The sequence below is a fragment of the Felis catus genome, chromosome E3 (genome assembly GCF_018350175.1).
Source record: "Felis catus isolate Fca126 chromosome E3, F.catus_Fca126_mat1.0, whole genome shotgun sequence".
Taxonomy (NCBI): domain Eukaryota; kingdom Metazoa; phylum Chordata; class Mammalia; order Carnivora; family Felidae; genus Felis; species Felis catus.
Window position 1 is genome coordinate 17,263,811 of NC_058383.1, and position 21,188 is coordinate 17,284,998.

The window sequence follows — 21,188 nt, forward strand, 5'->3', positions numbered from 1 at the left end:
TATCCTACCCACTTTCTTTTCTCTCTAACCCCCAAGAAAATTCCGATATTGGCACCAGTTTCCAGGACTCCCCAGGCCCTTTCACACATCAGCAGCAGCATCCCTGACCTGGGAGAGCAAATGGCCCCACACCATCAACTTCTCTCATGACAGGAGGGGCAGTAGCCTCTAATCCCACCTGCCTGAATCCCCCAAGGCCTCTCCAAGTAAGAGGAACTCTCTGGGCATCAGTGGTTACTCCAGAGTCCAAGAAATGGGCCTTTGAGCTAAAACCAAAGAATGTGTGAACCAGGAAGTAAGCAGTGAGGGGCCAATGGGTGGAGGGATAGGGGAATAGCTTTCTATTCTCCACAAGCAGCAGGGTTTCTATTGCTCCACAAGCAACCAGGCTGGAGTTAACATAAGGCTTTTCCTCTTGGTTGGCAACTTGGGGTTATTTCTTCAATGTCCAAGACACTCAGTAAATATATTCCAGAGGCAGAGAGAAATAGTTGGGGATCAGTTTATTCACTCGCATGGGCTCTGGCAGTTTTCAAATGGCTGTTGATCTCCAGAGGAATATATTGTGGTTTTCCTATGCCTAAGAGCTAATAGTTATCGATAACTGACTCCGTATAACGGAAGCTGATTGAACAGACCAGTGTCTTAAGTCAGCAGTTCTCCAGGTGACCCCACTTGTAACCTGCAGCAAGAGCATCACCCTAGGAACTCGTTACAAAAACTAAATTTTGGTCTGCCCCCAGACCTAGTGAACCAGAAACTCAACACTCTGCTTTAACAAGTCAGTTACATGCTTTGAAAATGTGGTTTTGATGTCTGGCCAAGTTGGAGAACCACTAAGTGAAAGATCTTTCTGTATGGTGAATCTGGAACCCCTGCCCCAAGGCCACCAAGAAGGAGGGGAATATGAGGTGAATGTGAGGGGCTCCTTGCTCTACAGAGTTCTTCAGTCCCCCTTCCCCCATATTCCTGCCCTTTTCACTCCTCCCCTGAACTTCAGTTTCTTCCTGGAATCCTTGGGCTTCCTGGTTCCCAAACTGAAATTTCCTCACTGACCTGACTTTAGATCTTCCTTCCCCACAGCCACCCAGCCCCTGAAACCCTTAACTTCTCAGAAATTTTGGAGTCCCGAGTTCCCAGTCCCCAACCCCCTTGGCCCTGCCTTCAGCCCTCGCAACCTGTCCCCTGCCCACCCATCTCCTTCCAGGCCTGCAGGACCCTGCACCCCTCCCCAATCTGGCAGGCAGCTCAGGCCTCCTCACCATCAGGCCCCACAAGCAGCAGCGGCTGAGCATTTTTGCCCTTGTCGTGCCAGCACACGTCAAAGAAGGGGTACACAGGCCCGGGCAGGCGCTCGTGGAAAGCAAAGAGCTGCTCGAGGGCATCAGCGTTGCTGGCATCATAAAAGGAGAGGATGCCATCGCCAAAGCTCAGGTAGATCCCAATGCGCAACGGCCGCCTCTCCGGGGTGCGCAGCGCGCGCGGTTCCTTGGCTTCAACATGCGCCTCCAGGATCTTGCCTTCGCGTAGCCCCAGCAGCCAGAGGCCCTGCGAGGGCACAGCGTGCAGCCGGCCTCGGCGGCTGGCCTGGGCCAAGATCACGCCTAGTGCCCAGCGTGGCTTATCGCCCACTTCCACCTCCCAGTAGTGCTCGCCATCAGACAGCAGCTGGTGTGCCACCACCGCCACGGCCTTGTCGAACTGGCACGGGTCCTCGCCAGCCGGGGGCGCCTTCTGGTCCAAGCACTCCACGCGGCGGCCGGAGGGAGACACCACCAAGCTTGGGTGGGCCGTGCTCGGGTCAAAGGTCAGTTCCTTCATAGCTGCCAGGGGAAGAGTGGTCAGACCCTTACATGTTTGCCTCCTGTGAGCTTCTCCCAACCAATTTAGGGGCCTGTCTGCTCTAATCCCCCCAATATCTTTGGTTAGTGAGCCCCTTCCTCTCTGCTTCTGGCCTGGGCCAAAGACTGTACCTCTCTGAGCTTCAGTCTGCTCAGCTGAAAAACAAAGCCATAACTGACTTCCTCCACAGTAGGAAGGCATTTAAGTCAGTATGTGGATGCAAGGCATTTAAGTCAGTATCTGAGGCCCAGGTCACAAAGCAGGAGAGAGTCAGAAAGCCTGGTCCTAGGTCAGTCCCCACCTCACCCAGCTGTGTGACTTCAGTCAGTCTTGAGCCAGTCTCTGGGCCTTAGTCTTGCCTTGGATAAAACAGAACCCACCTCCATTCCCACTTCCCCTCAAGGCAGTTAGGGCTGAGCCAGCCATGTATATGAGTCCTGGAGTTCTACAATCTATGGCACCTCACAGCAATCTGGCTCTCACGGAAAGGAAGCAGAGAGCCCTTGGGCCTCCCCAGCCACAGGCCACCAGAGTCAGTGTCTGGCCCTGGCCAGTCCCCCAGGGTGCCAGCAATGCAGATCCTCAGCCTCCAACTAGCAGGGATTATCATCTCCACTGTCCAGAAGGGGCAGGAACTGACCAGGGATCACCAAGGCTCAACCCCCAGCCCTAGCCTCCCCTCCTTGCCAGCAGCAGCAGCTTTTTAGTAGGCAGAGTCCTCCCCATGTCAGTCACCCACCCGTAAACCCCATGCCCTCAAAGTTCCTTCTCTGAGCACATGGTACGAGGGTTCAGGGGAAACCCCAGAAGTAACGGGGCAATGGGTACCTTCTTTGATGACTTCCCCAAGTTGGGACTGAGGCTTCTCTGTGTGTAGCTGGAGCCTCCCCTCAACCACACAGTTACAAACAGAAACCCGGAGATAGCACCTCCCAGTACCTGGCATCAGAGCCCGGAACATCTTCCTCCACACCTGGAATTTGAAGTCATCTGAGATGACAGGAAGCTGGATGTCCAGCCGGGCAGGCGGTGGTGATTCCGCCAGGATCTTCTGTAGCCTGGAGCGGGGAGGGAAAGGTGGGGGGAGGTGTCTGTGGGGGGACTTCCTGGAGGAGGCATGGGGTGGGGGTGAGGGGGACAAGAGATGTTATCCCAAAGAGAGGAGGACAGGGACCATGGTGTGGAGTCCCAGGATCTCTCCTGCATCATACCCTGCCCTAACACTCTGTCAGAGTTTCAGTTTGGAAAGACAAAAATGTTCTGGAGAGAGGTGGTGGCAACATACTTAATGCCGCTGAAATTAAAATGTACACTAAAAAGAAAAAATAGTTAAAATGGAAAATTTTATATCATGCATATTATACCGTAATTTTTTTTTAATAAGAACCTTTTGTTGGGATAAGGTCCACACTCCTCAGCCCTTCAGTCTGCTCCCATCTACCACACCAACTTTGTCTTCTCTCCCTCTTACCAGTCTTGGCACCTGCTGTTCCCTCTGCCTGTAGCACCTCTTCCCCCAGCTCTTCACCTCTCCTTGTCATTCCTCCAGTGGCCCACCAAATGTGCACTCTACTGGGAAGCCTTCCCCGGCCACCCCTTTCCTGCCACACAGCACTAAGCTGTGTCCCTGCCCACATCTGTCCCCAGCGCCAGTCTGGGAGGTGCCTGAGGAGAAGGACCAGGTCAGGTTCCTTTCTGTGCTCAACGCAAATGCAGGGAGATCAAGGTGGACAGAATGGGGGTGTGTGAGCTTCCTGTGGTTAGAGGGTTGGCCGGCCAGTGTCCCCAAGACTAGGGCAATTTGGGAAAAGGGGAAGAGCCAAGTTGGTCTCACCTGCTGGTCACCAGGCAGTATTTCTAGAAAGAGAGAAAAAGAGAACGGATGAAGCAGGCAGGGGAGACACTGGAGACTTATGAGAATGGGTGGACCAGCAGGAATGCTGAGTGTGGTGTCAGGAAGACTCAGAAAAGCCCAAAGAAACCCAGAATTCGAAGCCAACCCTAGCCCTTTACCTCTGTGTGAATTTAAAAAATGTACCCCGCCTTCTTCAAGAAACCAATTCCCAGGCGCCTGAGTGGCTCAGTTGGTTAGGCGACCAACTTCGGCTCAGGTCATGATCTCGCAGTCTGTGAGTTCAAGCCCCGCGTCGGGCTCTGTGCTGACAGCTCAGAGCCTGGAGCCTGCTTCAGATTCTGTGTCTCCCTCTCTTTCTGTGCCTCCTCTCTTTCTCTCTCTCTCTCTCTCTCTCTCTGTCTCTCTCAAAAATAAATAAACATTAAAAAATTTAAAAAAGAAGAAACCGATTCCACCTGGTAGAAGATTATCCAAATAAATACACAAACCTCCAATGTCTATGACAGGAATGGTGCCCACTAAGATTCAGTGTCTGTGCAGCGTCTAGCCTAAACAACCATAACAGCAGTCCTGGGGCCCACCCCTCCTTGATGCATGACCCTGACTCTGTCCCTGTCCCTCTCTGGGTCCTGAACTCTGGTTGAGTTGCAGAAAGGGAAGGTCATCCAGTGCTCACCATGAGGAACTCAGTCTGTGGCTTGTCCGCCACCTCCTCCAGCACCTTCTCCATCTGCCGTAACTGCTCCAGGTAGGAGTTCAGGCTCCCCAGCTCCCGCCGCAAGGCAACCCCTGCCTCGCCCCGCACGCGCTCTGCCTCACGGTCCAAGGAGCCCTCCAGTGCAGCCAGGAACACCCGCATCTTGCCCAGCTGCTCCCCGACAGCCCCCCGGAACTGACGCACCGTCTCCTGTGGGAGCAGACAGACAAAAGCCCTTGGCTGGGACCCCCAGCCTGGATGCCCAGTCCCCAGGGTCTGCCATGCTGAGCCCCTCACCTCCACCTCCAACAGCTGATGTTCCAGCACAGCCACACTCTTCTCCTTGCGCATACATGCCTCCTGCAACTGCATCTTCTGCTGTGGCAGCTGCGTCTGGGGGGGGATGAGGCATAAAGAAGTGATGCTGCTGTCGCCCCCCCCAACCAAACCCTCACCTCCCACCCTAAACCTGCCGTCTCTGGCTCAGCCTCAATGCCAGCTCTTCCTCCAGCCAGGCTGACATCTTACCATTCCCCAAACTCATGTGCAGATCTTGCCAATGTCTAGAATGCTTACCCTCCCATTGTGTATTTAAGGAAGTTCCCCATGGCCTTGCCTTCCCTGATCCCACCCCCTCAGCAGTCAGCACCCCTAGCACAGGTCTTTGTGAGAGTGCAAACACAAATGTGGGGTCCTCCACCAAACAGGGGTACAGTGGTGGCACACAGCAGGCTTCACAGGGTGAGTGTAGGTTGTATGAAGAAGAAATACGGCCTCCCCCTCTCCCTGGGCTTTACCCTATCCTTAAAAGCAGAACATTAGCAAAACACCCCAATCGGCCTTCCTGCACACCTGAGGGCTGTGGCAATTTAATAAAAATGTCTGCTGCGTTGGGGCACCTGGCTGTCTCAGTCAGTAGATCATGAGACTCTTGGATCTCCAGGGTCGTGAGGTCCAGCCCTACCTTGGGGGATAAATGTTACAAAAAAAAAAAAAAAAGTCTGCTGTATTAGCCAATTAAACACATCTGTAGGTCTGTCAGTTGGTGAGTGCTGAAACGCAAGTGTAGGGAAAACTCCTAATAGCTCCAGCCAAAGTCACTCTTCTCCACAAGGAGAATTTGACGGCTCCAGTCCTGCTTCCATGGCTTCCAGCCTCAGTTTCCTCTTTTGCAAAATGTGAGCAGTCACCCTCACCTCACCTGTGGTTATGACAAATTGGCGGCCTTCTCCCCACTCCCCCTAAGGGAAACTGAGAGACTTTCTAGGCTCTATCTGCGCGTGAGTCCACGGCTGGCGGTAGCCCCAGGATTGGACCATGGAGACCATGGTCACCTGGCCAGGCACCAGGTCCGTCTCCTTCCTGGGACGCCCTCCTGGGCAACGGCCTCACATGCACAGGACAGAGAGGGCCTGGTGGCTCTCAGCATGGAGCCATCAGAGCTTCAGAGGCGGCAAGGCTAAGCCATGAGGCAGAAGTGCGACCAGAACCCCTGACTCCCGATGTGCTCAAGAAGTTCAAACTGAAGCGAGGGGAGGAGCCGCTCCCGGAAGGCTTTCAGAACATCCCACCCGGGTTGCTGGGCCGCTGGGCCTCGACGTGCTGTGATCTCACCTACAAGCTGGACACCCTCTGCCGCGAGGACTATGAGCTCAAGGCAGTCCTGCTGCGCGACATCGGTAAGCAAGAAGAGACCGCAAGGTTTCACAGGATGGCGTGAGTCCCGGCAGATCCCATTCGACCACTCTTGAGTCCTGAGGACACATGGTCTGTGGACCCAGTCCCTCTTCGTCGCCAGGGACCCAGGCATTCAGCCATGCCCCAGCCTTCCTGTCTCCCTCCTCCTTCAGACTTCTTCCTGGCGTCCCTTCTTCAGAATTCCTGCCAGCCCCTCCACGCAGCCAGGGCATACCCTGGCAGGAATGTATCCTGCCCCACCTGCCCCTTCGAGGCTCCTGGGTCACCTGGTGCTCTGTTCCATTTCACAGACTCTATTCTCTCTTTGCAGATCTCTCTCTCTCTCCCTCTCTCTATTCTCTCTTTGCAGATCTCTCTCTCCCTCTCTCTCTCTCGACCAGATTGGGAGTTCTGGGGTTAACAGCAAAGGTGAGCCTGGATTAGGAAGGCTCCTAGGAAGAGGAAGTTCCTGCACTGATCTAGGGGACCACCAGTCAGCACTGAACAGAACTGGGCAAGGCAGGAGCTGGAGGAATGGTGAGGCTGGTTCCCTGGAGGAGTCTGGAAGCCTCAAATATCAGCCTGAGGAGGTGGTCTACCCTTTTTAGAAGTCTGGGGGCCTGGGGTGCATGAGTGGCTCAGTCAGTTAAGCGTTAGACTTCTGCTCAGGTCATGATCTCAGGTTTATGGGTTGAGCCCTGCACGAGGCACTCTACTGTCAGCACAGAGCCCGCCAGCTTTGGATACTGTGCTCACCCCCACCCCCACGCCCACCCCCTGCTTCTCTCTCTCTCTCTGTCTGAAAAATAAACATAGAAGGAGGAGGAGGAGGAAGAGGAGGAGGAGGAGGAGGGGGAGGAGGGGGAGGAGGGGGAGGAGGGGGAGGAGGAGGGGGAGGAGAAGGAGGAAGAAGAAGAAGAAGAAGAAGAAGAAGAAGAAGAAGAAGAAGGCGAGGAGGAGGAGGAAGAGGAAGTCGTCGTCGCCTGGGGACCAAGCAGAATCGCTGCAGTGCAATGCTGATGTTTGTGGGCAAAGATAATCCGCAGAATCCCACCCAACTCCTCATTCAGGAGAAGACAATGGCAGCTTCACTGCGGGGGAGCAAGGACCGCTGCCTGCCTCCAGAACCCGCCTCTTCCAGCTCCCCACAGCTGTCCTTTATTCTTCCACAGCCCAACAAATGCTTCATGACACCTTGAGGGGCCTGTGTAGACACACACTCTCCCTCAGCTACATGCCCTCAGATGTGGCACACGTCTGACATGGACCAACCAGCGTGAGCCTGCGTCTCTGTTTGCTAATGTCTGGGTGTCTTTTCTGGGCACCCGTGGCAATTGCAAACCTTGGGGTGCCCACAATTGTGTGTGGGCTCTGGAAGCGTTCAAGACTTCCAGCTCCATCTAGAAAAACAACCTGGTTTGGGGTCTCGGTGCCAAAGGGGGCCTGCGCACAGATCTGCGTTGCCCTCCCCGCCAGATATTGTGACCCTTAGGCCCGCACAAGTTTTGCAGCTCCGAGGAGAACGTAGGCGAAGTAGCCTAGCCGCCTCAGCCGGAGGCCCCCAGTCGCCTGACCTGGCCCCAAGCCCCGCCCATCTAGTCATTTCCTCCCGGGCCTCCACCCAACTCGGCTTGGAGGCGGTGGCCCCCGCGTCTCTGGGCGCGCTCCAGTAGCTAAACCCGGAAAATCTACGTTTGGGCCGCAGCCCCTGAGCGCCTCCTCCAGGCTCCTGGCTCGGCCCCGGCAGGCTCCGCCTTCAGCTCCTCAGCCCGCATTCCCGAGCGGCCTCGCCCCGCCCGCGTCCCCCGAAACTCCAGGCGCCCTGGGCCCTGAAGCTCAGAATCCAGGTCAACGCAGTGACCTCCAGATCGGCCAAACTCCGCTCCAGCCAACAACCTCGTCCCACCCCGGTCCCCGCCACCGCCCCCCACTGCCGCCTGAGGCCTCCCGAGCCCCGCACCTTGAGGCGCGCATGGGCTTCGGCGGCGGGGAGCAGGCGGTGGCCGCGGTGCGAACCGAGCGAGGCGCACACGCCGCACACGAGCGCGCGGTCCTGCTCGCAGTAGATGCTGAGCGGGTCTAGGTGCTCCTCGCAGTGGCCCTGCGGCACCTGCGCCAGCCCCTCCACCAGGCGCGCCAGCTGCAGGTTGGTGTTGAGCGCCTGTGGCCGCGTGAGTGCCTGGCAGCACGGGCAGGGCACAGTGCCGTCCGCCGCCGGCTCCCCCGCCACGCGGCTCAGGCAGGCTCGGCAGAAGCTGTGGCCACACTCGGCCGTCACAGGCGCGTCAAACAGCTGCAGGCACAGCGGGCAGGACAGCTCCTGGTGCAGGAGACCAGGCGCGGCCGACATGACGGACCTGAGGAGAGGAGGGGTCAGTCAGGGAGGCTCCGCGGAGCCGCGAGATAGGCCCGGCCCCAGACCCAGACAGGGGGGATCCCCAGCCTATAAAGACCCCACATCTCATACACAAAAGGAGTCTAGTTCTGGGCAAGGGGGAAGAGGGACTCAGTTTCAATCCCCAAAGCAGCCTCAGCTGCATTTCTCTGCTTCAGCCCCCAAAATTGCTTCTAAGAGGGACCTTGTCTCAATCCCAGGTCCTAAACCCGAGTTCCGGTTGCAGTCTTACCCACTGTCCTTCCCTGTCTTAACCCCAGGCCTCAGCCCCAGCCCCAAATTCCCCAGAGCCCCCAGGCCCTACCATTCTTTCACTCACCTCTCCAGGATCCCCAGCCCTCCCCTCCCCCACATCTCCAGGCCTCCCGAGGACCCATAGGACTCACAGGTCTGGATGGAGATCTTGGGCAAAAAGAGACTCCCAGGAGGCCCCGTCAAGGTCAGGCCTAACCTTACAGGGAGTCAAAGCTGTGTCTGAAGACAAGCAAGGGGCAAGCCGCAAACTCAGAGCAAGGACGGGAACTCACAGGGGCAGCTAACAGTGGACACCACCGGGAAGGCACACAGTGAATAATGGACAGACCCTCCCAGACTGAGCCCTGGCCCCAGGACTATATTTAGCTGCCCTGCCCACCCCTTCCCATCACTTCTGGAAACCGTTCTAAAAGTGAGGACTGAGTGGTCAGGGGACAAGCATCACATGTCAAGGCCACCTGTCCTGGCCCATCCCACTGTCCCTTCCCCGGCTCAGCCTGGAGCCAGAAACCACAACCAGCAGGGAGGCAGGGCCTGTCATACCACAGGAAAAAAAAAAAAAAAACAGGAACATGTTTGGGAGGAGTCTCTCCTTTCTCCTCCACCCCCACCTCCACACTCTCTAGCCTCCCCCTTCCCTGCCTGTGGTCCCTCCCCAGTTTGTCACCCACTTACTCCCCAAGTTTATGGCTCTCCAAGATCACACTGCAGAAGGACAGGACTTCAGCCCACCCTGAAAGCTTTTCTTCCTCCAGACTTGAGGAGAAAGGCTTTTCCCTGCTGGTCTTTCCAGTGCCCAGCAGAATCCCTGGGGCAAAGCTGGCTTCCCTAAGTGCTTGGGAAATGAATGTTAGAGGGACAGTTGAATAAATTAATGAACTGAATCCAGGGCCTGCAGCCGAGAAGTTGATTCTGCCCTGAGAGCTTCAGGCCTTTACATGCTTAGCCTTCGATTCTCAGTTTACGTATCATTCAGAATGAAAACCAAAGTCCTCACTGTGCCCTTCAAGGCCCTATGTTACTCTTCTCTCACCCCTCCCCACCTGCTCACTCCAGCCTTGGCCTTTGGGCTTGCTGTCCCCTCTGCCTGGAACACTCTTTCAAACCCCTGTACAGCTGGTTTCCTTCCTGTTCTGCCTCAGATCATTACCCGGTGTCACCTTTTCAGTGAGGCTTTTCCTAACTCCTTGATTTTAAATCTCACATTTCCCTTGCCTGTTCTATTTTCCCCCATAAAATTTATTACCATCTGACAAGCAACATTTTACTTATTGGCTCTTGAAAGTCTGATTCCTCCTACTGGAATATAAATTTTTTACACTGCTTGTCTCCAACCTAGAATAAAGTGTGTACACACTGCACGTACACAATAAATACTCAATGAATGAATAAACACACAAGCTGACTGGGTCCTTTTCTTTTGGCCTCGCAGTCACTTTCTCTCAGCTTTTCCCTGTATTTGTTCATTTCTCCCTCAATGGCATTCTGTCTTAATCTGAGTTTCTGCTTATGTTTCAGTCTTACTCTCCCCTTTGGACTCTCTTTTTGCCTCTTGGGTTTTTAATGTTCATTTTTATTAATTTTATCCCAAATGTGCACATGAGGTGTTCTTTAATAAGAGACAGAGTTATTAAATATTTCCCAGTAAACAGTAAATGTCCTGTGCCATAGGATGATGGGATGAGAGCCAGGTCAATTTTCCCATGAGGGTAGCCAGACACCTTATATGTGAGCAACAAGGAAGAATTCCTTTCAAGGAGTAGAAATCAACTGTTCCCCTCCCCTCCTTGAAGATCTTTTTATTGCAACTCTTTGCCAAGTAAATAAATCTCCCCAGAAGCCAGGTAGATCCCTGCCCATCTCAGCTCATCTTTTGTTTGATTGTTTTTATTTACTTATTTTTTTTTAATTTTTTTTTCAACATTTATTTATTTTTGGGACAGAGAGAGACAGAGCATGAACGGGGGAGGGGCAGAGAGAGAGGGAGACACAGAATCGGAAACAGGCTCCAGGCTCTGAGCCATCAGCCCAGAGCCTGACGCGGGGCTCGAACTCACGGACCGCGAGATCGTGACCTGGCTGAAGTCGGATGCTTAACCGACTGCGCCACCCAGGCGCCCTTTTATTTACTTATTTTTAATTTCAAGAATATATTTTATTTAACCTAATGTATCCAAGATACTATCATTTGACATGTAACCAATTTGAAAATTATTAATGTGGGGCATCCTACTGACATAGACCATGCAACTCTTGATTTCAGGGTAGTGAGTTTAAGCCCTATATTGGGCATAGAGCTAACTTTTAAAAAAATTTATTGGAGTGCCTGGATGGCTCAATCAGTTAAGCGTCCGACCCTTGATTTCAGCTCAGGTCATGATCTCATGGCTCATGAGTTCAAGCCCCATGTCTCTGTGCTAACAGCTTGGAGCCTGCTTGGAATTCTCTCTCTGCCCCTCCCCTACTCTGTCACACATTCTCTCTCTCTCTCTCTCTCTTTCTCAAAAATAAATAAATTTTTTAAAAATATATTAATGAAGAGTACCTGGGTGGCTCAGTAGGTTAAGCATCCGACTTCAGCTCAGGTCATGATCTCACAGCTCATGGGTTCGAGCCCCATGTCGGGCTCTGTGCTGACAGCTCAGAGCCTGGAGACTGCTTCAGATTCTGTGCCCCCCTCTCTCTCTGCACCTTCCCCGCTCACACTCTCTCAAAAAATAAATAAACATTAAAAAAATTAATTATTAACAAAATATTTTACATTCTCTTTTTCATACTAAGTCTTTGAAATCAAGTGTGTATATTACATGTAGGGCAAATCTCATTTCAGAATAGCCTCAAATCAGGTGCTCAAGAGCCACATGTTTATAGTGGCTATCAAATGGGATAGCACAGCTCTATAATCTCAATGATCTTATAATAGATGAATATTAAAGATTGTCTTATTAAGCCTTGTTGATTAACTATAGACTTGTGCTTATGTGCTTGATCAAAATCCTAGGAAAATGCAGAATTTAGGGAGAAAAAAGAACTCTGTTATTTAAGCAGAGCATTCTTGTATTTGTCACCCTACAAAAGTTTTATTTATGAACTGAAACTCCCATTCCTTTTAATAATTTCTTAAATCCCAAAGCAGTGTCCAGATAAACAATGAATTGCAGTCTCAAAAGCATAAGTAAACCTTAAATATGACAAGTCTTTGAACTTGTCTCCAAGCTCTGAGGCTCATTTTTTCTTGAATACTTGAAGTGCTTGCATGTTACATGCTGGCCCACTTAGGAAGATACCCCAGGCTTCCTGGCACCTCAGAGGCTTAACCTAGGAACATTACACAGGCTATAATCATTTAGGCCTCTCAGAAAGAGATAAGTTTTATTATCTTTTGGATCATAGCAATTGACTACACAGATGACTACAGATTTTACCCTCAAGGTATTGAAAAGTCTTAAGAAGCTACCAGGGCTTTTTATGAGAATGCTGAGAAACCCAGGGAAGTTTGATTTCCCCAAACAGGAGGTGTGTGTCGGGGCGGGGGGCGGGGGGGGGGGGGGGGCGGGGAGAGGGGGGGGGAACAAGAGCATATCTGGAGCTGGTCTCTAAAACCACAAACCACTTTACTTCCACTCAAAAGTCAAGAGGCCCCTGCATGGCTCAGTCGGTTAGGTATTCAACTCCGGCTCAGGTCATGATCACTCAGCTCGTGAGTTCAAGCCCTGCATCTGGCTCTGTGTTGACAGCTCAGAGCCTGGAGCCTGCTTCAGATTCTGGGTCTCCCTCTCTCTCTGCCCCTCCCCCATTCACACTCTGTCTCTTTCTCAAAAATAAAAATAAAAAGTCAACATACTGAATATAGATCTCACCTGGAGTTTTCATCACTGCCAGGCTGAGGCTAAAGGTTTTGGTCAATAGGAGTTGATGCCCAGGACAAGGAGGACAGTCAACTCAATCCCTCTTCATAAATGGGCCAGATTTGACAATGTAGACATTGATTGTCTACAGCAGTTTGGAGGATAAGAAGGGGCCAGGAACAAACAATATCTAGAGGAGGAAGAAGTAAGGACTTGTATGGCTAACCCTAAGAAGCTCTGTGAGGTCCCTGGGGCCCAGAGCTCAGAGGGGACAGATTTCAGCTTGCCCTAAGGGGAGCTTCCCAATGGCTGAAGTCATAAATGCCATCAGAGGTAAGACCTCCTTGTACTGGATAAATGCAGAAAGAAGGCAGAAATCCCCCAATCAGGGCCAGGGCAGAAGCAGGTCCTGAATGCTGATATCACAGACTCATACTGGGTGTCCCCAGGAAGATCGCCTGCCTCTCTGGGCTCCAACACCTTCAGCCACAATATAAGGATACATAGGATAATAATACCATCCCTGTAGGGTTGTTATGAGGATTAAACCAGATATTATATTAAAACGCCAGGGACAGTATGCTGGCACCCAGGGGCTTACGAGGCAGTGACTGCCACCATCAAATCTTGACTCTGCTCTTTCCTCATGTGACTTTGGGCAAGTCATTTAATCTGATTTTCTCATTTATAAAATGGGAATCATGTAAGGATTTTTATTAAGACTCTTAGATTGTTATGAAGATTCAACAAGCTAATTCATATAAAGCGCTCAGAACGATGTCAGGCCCATAGGAAATGTTCAGTAAACATTGGCTATTGATATTACAATTATTATTACTAAGTATTCCAATGAATCTTCCCTACAACCCTGTAAGGCCAATAACATCATCCCTACTCCAGAGACTGGGGGAAGTGAGGCTCAGAAACCTTAACAATGACAAAATCACGCCATTTGCAACTATATGGATGGAACTGGAGGCTATTGTGCTAAGCGAAATTAGTCAGAGAAAGACAAATATCATGACTTCACTCATGTGAGGACTTTAAGATACAAAACAGATGAATATAAGGGAAGGGAAGCAAAAATAATATAAAAACAGGGAGGGGACAAAACATAAGAGACTCTTAAAAAAAGGGTTACTGGGGAGGTTGTGGGAAAGGGGGTGGGCTAAATGGGTAAGGGGCAGTAAGGAATCCACTCCTGAAATCATTGTTGCACTATATGCTAACTAACTTGGATGTAAATTTTAAAAAATAAATTAAAAAAAAAAATGACAAAATCACCTACCATGTGCCAGGCCTGTTCCAAGTACTTTACCATTCTTAACCCATTTATAACCTCATAACTTCATTTATAACCTTGTAACACCCCAGCATTGTTCCTATTTTACAAGGAAGCAATGAGGCACAAGATTAATAATGTTCTAGCAGTCTATGGTCCTTCTGGCTGCAGAAGAAGCAATCTGGTTCCAGCAATCAAAGGTCACTTTTGTTGGGGGTGGGGGGGCAGCACACCCAGGAGGCACCTTACCAGTACCAATAGCTCTGGCTCTAGTCCAGGGGGCAAGGGTGGGCCTGAGGTAAGACCTGGAGGTTCTTTCCTGCCAGAGATCAAAGCTCAGAGCTCTCTTTGAGCACTTCCCCCAGAAAAGGAGGTATTGAGGGAGAAGAGATTATCATGGCTTCCCAGAGAAATCCTCACCTATTCCTCACCTCCCCAGATGGAAATCACCCTGACAAGTAGGCTCTGCCTTTATCTCCGTGGGAGACCCTGGCCAACTCATTGCCCTTCTCAGGGTCCTGATTCCCTATGGGCTGATGAGGTGAATGCATTAATGTTACAGATCGCAGACCTCAGAGACGGGCTGTGACCTCCCTAAGTCACACAGCTAAGAGAGGATCTGGGAATTGAATCTGAGTGGGTCTGACACCACTCATTTCCTGCTTTTCCCACTATTCCACAATCTTCTGAATGTACTAGTTCTAGAGCTTTCTGCAAAAAGGAGGAAGTTAATATCATTATTATAATATCTGCCCTCCATATTTGTGGACAGTCCAAAGGAGGAATAAATTTCCATATACATAATCTCTCCAAGCCATTTATCAATTTTTGAGGGGAGTGAGACTTTTAGGACTTTTAGGTGGTTGGAATTTGGGCCTATGGGCCAGATGGTTCAATCTGTGTTTCCTTGTTTACTACCACTGTCAGCTTCCAGAGTAATTTTATTATTTAATTCTTAAATTTTAATTAATTTAATTAAAATTTCTAAATTAAAAAATTAATTTCTTAAATTTTATTATTTCTTGGAAAAAGTGACTACTCTGAAAAATTCAGTTTTTTCCTCTGCAAAGCAGGTAAATACACACAGCTCACAGGGCTGTTTGGAGGTTTAAATGAGATCATGTATGTTAAGTGCTTAGCACAGTGCCTAGAACATAGTAAATTCCAAAGAATGGAAGTTGTTATTACAATTATTACTGCCTCCCACCAGCACTTACCATGTGGTTGTGCATCTAGTAGATGCTTAATACATCTTAGAGTAAAATAGATTCTCCAAAAACTTTGTTCCTTTCTGAGTTCACATCCACCTGCCAAAAAGTGTCCTTATTCTCACTGAGCTCCAGCCTGAAACCACTGGAAGGAGGGAGACTTCCAGTTCTAGGAGAGGAATAGCTGTTTTTCCAGCCACTCCTCTCCTTCCCTATGACATCACACCAAAAGGCTAACACTTGCTCTGAGGAGACGTTGGGTGAAAATCACAGCCTGGATCTTCTGTGTCCCAGGCAGAATGTGTGTGTAAGCAAAAACATGACTGGGGTTGGACACCAGGAACAAGCTGGGCTCAAAAGGGTCCTGGGTAGTCACATGTAGGAACAAGGGAAGAACAAAATGTCACACCACCATGACACACATCCTCAATCTGATCACCTCCAAAAAAGCCACTTGTGAGAAGCCCACCCTCTACTCCTAGTCACAACTCATACTCCCCCAGAAGCAATTTCCTGCAGCCCCACAGTTTCCATTGAAATATGTTACATGGAGGGGGCACGTGGGTGGCTCAGTCAGTTAAGGTCTGACTTCAGCTCAGGTCATGATCTCAAGGTTCATGAGTCCGAGCCCTGCATGGGGCTCTCTGCTGTCAGTGCAGAGCCTGCTTCGGATCCTCTGTGTCCCTCTCTATCTGCCCCTCCCCATCCCTGGGCTCACCTGCTCACTCTCTCTCTCTCTCAAAAATAAAATAAACACTAAAAAAAAAAAAAAAAAAAGGAATATGTTACATTAAGTTTACTTAAAGCCAAGGCCATCCCATCCAAACAGGGGTTTAAGAGATACAGTCAGGGGCGCCTGGGTGGCTTGGTTGGTTAAGCATCCAACTTCGGTTCAGGTCATGATCTCACGGTCCATGAGTTTGAGCCCAGCGTCGGGCTCTGTGCTGACAGCTCAGAGCCTGGAGCCTGTTTCACATTCTGTGTCCCCCTCTCTCTCTGCTCCTCCACTGTTCATGCTCTGTCTCAAAAATAAATAAATGTAAAAAAAAAAAAAAAAGTAACTGCTTTCTTTAAAAAAAAAGAGAGAGATAAAGTCAAATGGCCATGTGGTCAAGAGGATCCCTGCTCTATGTAGGGGTTGAATCAGGCAATCGTTTTTAAAATTCCATTGTTCAAAAATCCAAAGCATTAAAGATTCTAACAAATGTGAAAAGAGCAGGTTTCTATGATTCTAGATTCCAGAATTCTTTTGTCATTCTATAAAAGCTTATAATGGTTAGAACTATGCCAAGCCCTGTGGTAGGTGCTGGTGACCACAGAGGGTCCTCAAGGAGCTCTCACTCTGGTGGGAAAACAGAGTGAACAGACACACTGTATGATAAAGGTATCATAAAGGCATCCTGCAGATACATAAAGGAATAGTTTTGTGCAGAGACGACAGAAAAATCAACAGGGAAGAGTAGACAGAGGACAAATTCAGAAGCTAGACAGACAAGCTATATGATCCCCTCAGCTATATGACTTTGGGCAAGTCCTTCAACCTCTCTGAGCCTCAGTCTTCTCACCTGTAAAATGGAGCTACTAGCCCCTGTCCCAAGGGGATTGTTGTCAGGATTAGAAATAACGTATGATCACAACCTAAAGCGGTTCTCAAAATTTTGTTATTTCTTTGAAAAAGTGACTACTGATGAATGTTGGGACAAGCAGGAACTCATCAAGCAGACCAGATGGGAAAAGAGGCCAAGCAGAGAACAGGTGCTGCATGTGGAGAGAAGTCCAGAGGCCAAAAAGATAGAAGGTGCAGCTGAGGCGGTTAGCAAGGGCCTTGAAGGCCAAGCTGAGGAGCTTGGACTTGATTCTGAGGACACTAGGGAGTCACAGAGTTCTGAGCAAGAGGGGCAAGATCAGTGTGTAGGCTGGGAAGATGTAGCCTTTGGGCCACAGTGTACAAAATGAGTTGGAGGGGCGCCTAGGTAACTCAGTCGGTCAAGCCTCCAACTCTGACTCTTGATTTCAACTCAGGTCATGATCTCACAGTCCTGAGATCAAGCCCCAAATAGGGCTCCTCATTGAGCATGGTGCCTGTTTGGGATTCTCTCTCTCCCTCTATCTGCCCCTCCCCCACTCTCTCCCATGCACGTACTCTCAAAATAAACATTTTTTAAAAATGAGTTGGATATTCTGAAAAGATAAAGACCAGTGAAGAAGAACAATAATAAACAGCCATAAGTCAGGTGGCTCAGTCAGTTAAGCATCCGACTCTTGATTTTGACTCAGGTCATGACCTCACTACTCGTGAGATGGAGCCCCATGCTGCATTGAGGAACCTGCTTGGGATTGTCTCTCTCCCTCTCTCTCTGCCCGTCCCCTGCTCACTTCCTCTCTCTCCCTCTCTCTCCCTCTCTCTCTCTCAAAATAAATAAAATAAACTTTAAAAAATAAAAAATAGGGGCAACTGAGTGGTTCAGTCATTTAAGCATCTGACTTCGGTTCAGGTCATGATCTTGTGGCTTATGGGTTCTAGCTTCATGTCGGGCTCTGTGCTGACCACTCGAAGCCTGGAGCCTGCTTCAGATTCTGTGTCTCCCTCCCCCTCTGTCCCTCCCCCATTAACACTCTATCTCCCTCTCTCTCTCTCTCTCAAAAATAAACATTTTAAAAATACAATACAATAAATAAACAGCCATCAGCCAAGGAACACTGGCTATTGGGCCACAAGTGCCAGCCATGGTGAGGATAATGGCACATAATACACCCAGACCATGTGAGTGCAACATGCAGGAGGATGGAGAGTGGACCCTGCTACTGTGCTGGAAAGTCTTGAACAGGTAACAGGTTGCAGGTAACAATGGCCTCATTTATCCCTTCATTCAGCGAGTCATCACTGAGCATCTACTAGGTACTCTTGATGCTGGGGATTCGGCAATGAACAAGACAGACAAGGTCTCTGACCTCACTGAGCTCACATTCTGATGGGGAGATGGATGTCCAATAAATGAATAAATGTACATGTCAGGGTCACATCAGTAAAAGGAAAGGTGATTGTTACAACCGAATTGAAATGGAAAAATGAAGGATTCCAACATCCACCTAAGAAGGAGAGCCAGGATTCAAACTAGGAACTGTACAGCTTCAAGTCCATGGTCTTTTAGCTCCTAGCAGCTGCCTCCCTTTGAACATTTAGATGCAAAGCACACCCTCCAGTTACCAGTATCCTCCTTTTAGCCACAAGGCCCCTTCATTCATTACTGATTCCACAAAGATTTATCGAACAACCATCATAGGCCAAGCGCTGTCTTAGATGCTGTGGATATAAGTGTCTGCACAAGCATGATTTACAGACTGGCAAAGAAGATTGATGCTAAACAAATCCACATAATTACAATTTAGTCACAATTGCTATGAGAGCAGGTGTTATGAACTAGTCTGGGAGGGATTCCAAACCTGGCCTTCCAGAGGAAGTGACATTTAACTGGAGCCCTAAAGTCTCAAGAATTTATAAGGCAAAGAGTGAAGGAAGAGACTTCCAGAGACAGGGAACAACACATGAAAGGCTTGTAGAAGCAAAGGAGTCTGGCACATTTAAAGAACTGAGAGGCCAATATGGTTGAAACTCAGAGATGGAGGGAGAGCAGGGTGTGACACAAGACAAGGCTAGTGAGGTCTGCGGGCACCAGACCAGCAGGGCCTTCCCAGACACAGTAAAGGCAACTTAAAGATTTGGGGCATAGCTTGGGCTCCGATGCCTATCCATGCCACCTTTCATTTGCTCTTCTAGATCAAGCCCCCTGGGCCCAGAGTGGCTCTCCACCTATGACTTTCCCTCATGAATTTTCTCAACTATTCATCACAAGTGTCTCATCATCACTTCCCTAGAAATTCAGCTCCTGAGACCAAATCCAGGCTGCCCCAGCATTTGGCAAGGTTTGAGAGGCCATCAGGTAGCCCATGTTATGCTGGAATACTTACCAAGTGGATGCGTGTTATCCCATTTTACAGATAAGAAAACTGAGGCACATACAGAAAAAGCACACACAGCTATTCTCTACCCCTTTTTTTTTACATCTCATTTCTCCCCAGCATGTGGGATTTGGTAAGCTACATGGTTCTGGATGTTAGGGTTCTACGATTCTAAAGATTCTATGACACGTAAGAGAGGATGTTAAGATTCAGGGAAACGTGGAGATTTTAGCGTTCTAGAATTCCAAGATTGTAAGACTTGGTGCTTCAAAAACCCAGGTTCCTGGTCGGTGCTAGCTACTGCAAACCTGGAGATGCAGGCGCTACCCCATGAGCCCCTCTCTTTGCCAGTCTCCGGGGTCTCACCTTGCGCGTCAGCTGGAGGACGCGATCCTGACGCCCCCCAATGGCCAGGCTACAGTCTGCAGGCCTTGGTGTGTAGGAACCAATGGGGTAGTCCGGCACTCTGTGCCCCAGGGTACCGGGCTGGGGCAAAGGCGGTTATTGGGAGAAGGCGGGGAGTTCCAGGTCCCGCCCCGGAGCAGACTTCCTGGTCCGCAGACAATCCAGGAGAGCGACTGCAGCAGGGGACCCGGGAGCCATGGGGTGCACTCGCGACGCCATCCTGGACGCACTGGAGAACCTGACTGCAGAGGAGTTCAAGAAGTTCAAGCTGAAGCTGCTTTCAGTGCCCCTGCGCGAAGGCTATGGGCGCATCCCGCGGGGGCCCCTGCTGTCCATGGACGCCATGGACCTCACAGACAAGCTGGTCTCTTCCTATCTGGAAGAGTACGGCGCAGAGCTCACGGCGCTCGTGCTGCGCGACATTGGCATGAAAGAGCTATCAGAGCGGCTGCAACAGATCACGCGCAAAGGTGAGCACTCTCCCTCCACGCTCTGGAGGGGCCCCAATCGCTGGGCCTCCTACATGCCCACACTACACCACCCCCACTCGAACGTTTGCCCCTTTGGGTTCTTTCGCTTTCTGTTCCTCCTACGGACTAAAATTGCAAAAACTCCTCCTCCTGACCTCCTGTGCTTGGCCCTGATCTTGGCTTCTTGACCAAGGGGCCCCTGCCAGAGACTGGAGATAAGGTAGGAGGCAAAGGGGACCACTTGACTAATTTCCTTACAGACCAGGCAGCCGCACCTGCTGGGATCCAGGATTCTCACCTGAAGGCAGCCAAGCCAGGTGAGGCCTCCACACCCAACCTTTCCAGCCACACCCCACCACACACCCCACCCCTGCAGGCCTGCAGCTGTATCCCACAGCCAGGAACACTGAAGAAGGTTGGGCCCTACCCTTCCCACGCACCTACATGCCCCTTTGGCCACCTCTGGTGGGAGGGGGCTCAGGGGAGGGAGAGATCAACAAAACAGGCCCCAGTATCTGCCCTGGGAACTGGCTCATCTGCTTTCCTCCATCCTGCCCCCAGCAATGCACTTTGTGGACCAGCACCGGACGGCCCTTATCACACGGGTCACAGATGTGGACGGGGTGCTGGATGCCCTGTACGGAAAGGTCCTGACAGAGGAGCTGTACCAGGCAGTGCGAGCAGAGCCCACCAATGCACTGAAGATGAGGAAGCTCTTCAGCTTCACTCCAGCCTGGAACGTGACCTGCAAAGATCTGCTCCTTCAGGCCCTGAGGGACACCCAGCCCTACCTGGTGCTTGACCTGGAGCAAAGCTGAGGTATCTTCGCCAGCAGTGGCCCCATGTACAACCCCTGGCAGTTCCAGCCAACTTACCCCATATGATTTTTCTTATGCATAATAGAGGAAAATCCAGCTCGTACTTGTGTGTTTTTCCTACTCCCAGCCTGAAGGTACCTACAGAGCTAAGCTACTTCCACAGAGGCCAAGTGAAGGCCTGTTCCTAGGGCAGCCGGCTCCCCAAACACTTCATCCTTCCTGCCTCAGTCACCATGAAATACCCCTCATTTACCATTTGGTAGCTCCTCCAGTGCTCTTCAGAGTCTGTCCTTGAGGTCATAGTTAGCCCTGCGGCCAAGGTCTAAAAGTTAAGAGAGGTGTGTACAAAGGGTCTGAAACTGAAACGGTTTGGCCTTGTCAGAGACATTTATCAGCAGACTAGCCTACAATAGCTTCTTTCATGTTTTCCTTTGGGAAAAAAATACTGTAAAATTAGAGCACTTTTCAAGGGCAGA

General features: G+C 50.5%; 2 protein-coding genes across 4 annotated transcripts; one reads left to right on the forward strand and one right to left on the reverse strand.

Annotated features, from left to right (window-relative positions):
* Positions 1 to 488: 488 nt before the first annotated feature.
* TRIM72 (tripartite motif containing 72) lies at positions 489 to 19,520 on the reverse strand. 3 transcript variants are annotated; one of them, XM_045047739.1, is made up of 7 exons: positions 19,386 to 19,520; positions 8,032 to 8,428; positions 4,692 to 4,787; positions 4,374 to 4,604; positions 3,677 to 3,699; positions 2,782 to 2,900; positions 489 to 1,823 (listed from the first exon to the last, which is right to left on the reverse strand). In XM_045047739.1, exons 2-7 carry the CDS (start codon positions 8,419 to 8,421, stop codon positions 1,249 to 1,251), a joined length of 1,434 nt encoding a protein of 477 aa, XP_044903674.1. In that variant the 5' UTR covers positions 8,422 to 8,428; positions 19,386 to 19,520; the 3' UTR covers positions 489 to 1,248. The 3 variants fall into 3 exon arrangements, with proteins under 3 accessions (XP_044903674.1, XP_044903673.1, XP_044903672.1); XM_045047738.1 differs by lacking the exon at positions 19,386 to 19,520 and adding an exon at positions 8,994 to 9,178; XM_045047737.1 differs by lacking the exon at positions 19,386 to 19,520 and adding an exon at positions 8,853 to 9,160.
* Positions 19,521 to 19,543: 23 nt separating this feature from the next.
* On the forward strand, positions 19,544 to 20,815 carry PYCARD (PYD and CARD domain containing). Its single transcript, XM_003998633.6, has 3 exons — positions 19,544 to 19,894; positions 20,155 to 20,211; positions 20,456 to 20,815. Exons 1-3 carry the CDS (start codon positions 19,621 to 19,623, stop codon positions 20,710 to 20,712), a joined length of 588 nt encoding a protein of 195 aa, XP_003998682.1. The 5' UTR covers positions 19,544 to 19,620; the 3' UTR covers positions 20,713 to 20,815.
* Positions 20,816 to 21,188: the final 373 nt, after the last annotated feature.

Excerpts from the sequence above, each read along its gene's own strand:
- PYCARD (XM_003998633.6), top strand. The coding sequence starts at position 19,621 with ATGGGGTGCACTCGCGACGCCATCCTGGACGCACTGGAGAACCTGACT. Across the intron at positions 19,895-20,154 it reads GCAACAGATCACGCGCAAAG|ACCAGGCAGCCGCACCTGCT; the intron begins GTGAGCACTCTC and ends ATTTCCTTACAG. Across the intron at positions 20,212-20,455 it reads CCTGAAGGCAGCCAAGCCAG|CAATGCACTTTGTGGACCAG; the intron begins GTGAGGCCTCCA and ends TCCTGCCCCCAG.
- TRIM72 (XM_045047739.1), bottom strand. The coding sequence starts at position 8,421 with ATGTCGGCCGCGCCTGGTCTCCTGCACCAGGAGCTGTCCTGCCCGCTG. Across the intron at positions 4,788-8,031 it reads AAGCCCATGCGCGCCTCAAG|ACGCAGCTGCCACAGCAGAA; the intron begins GTGCGGGGCTCG and ends ATCCCCCCCCAG. Across the intron at positions 4,605-4,691 it reads ATCAGCTGTTGGAGGTGGAG|GAGACGGTGCGTCAGTTCCG; the intron begins GTGAGGGGCTCA and ends CTGCTCCCACAG.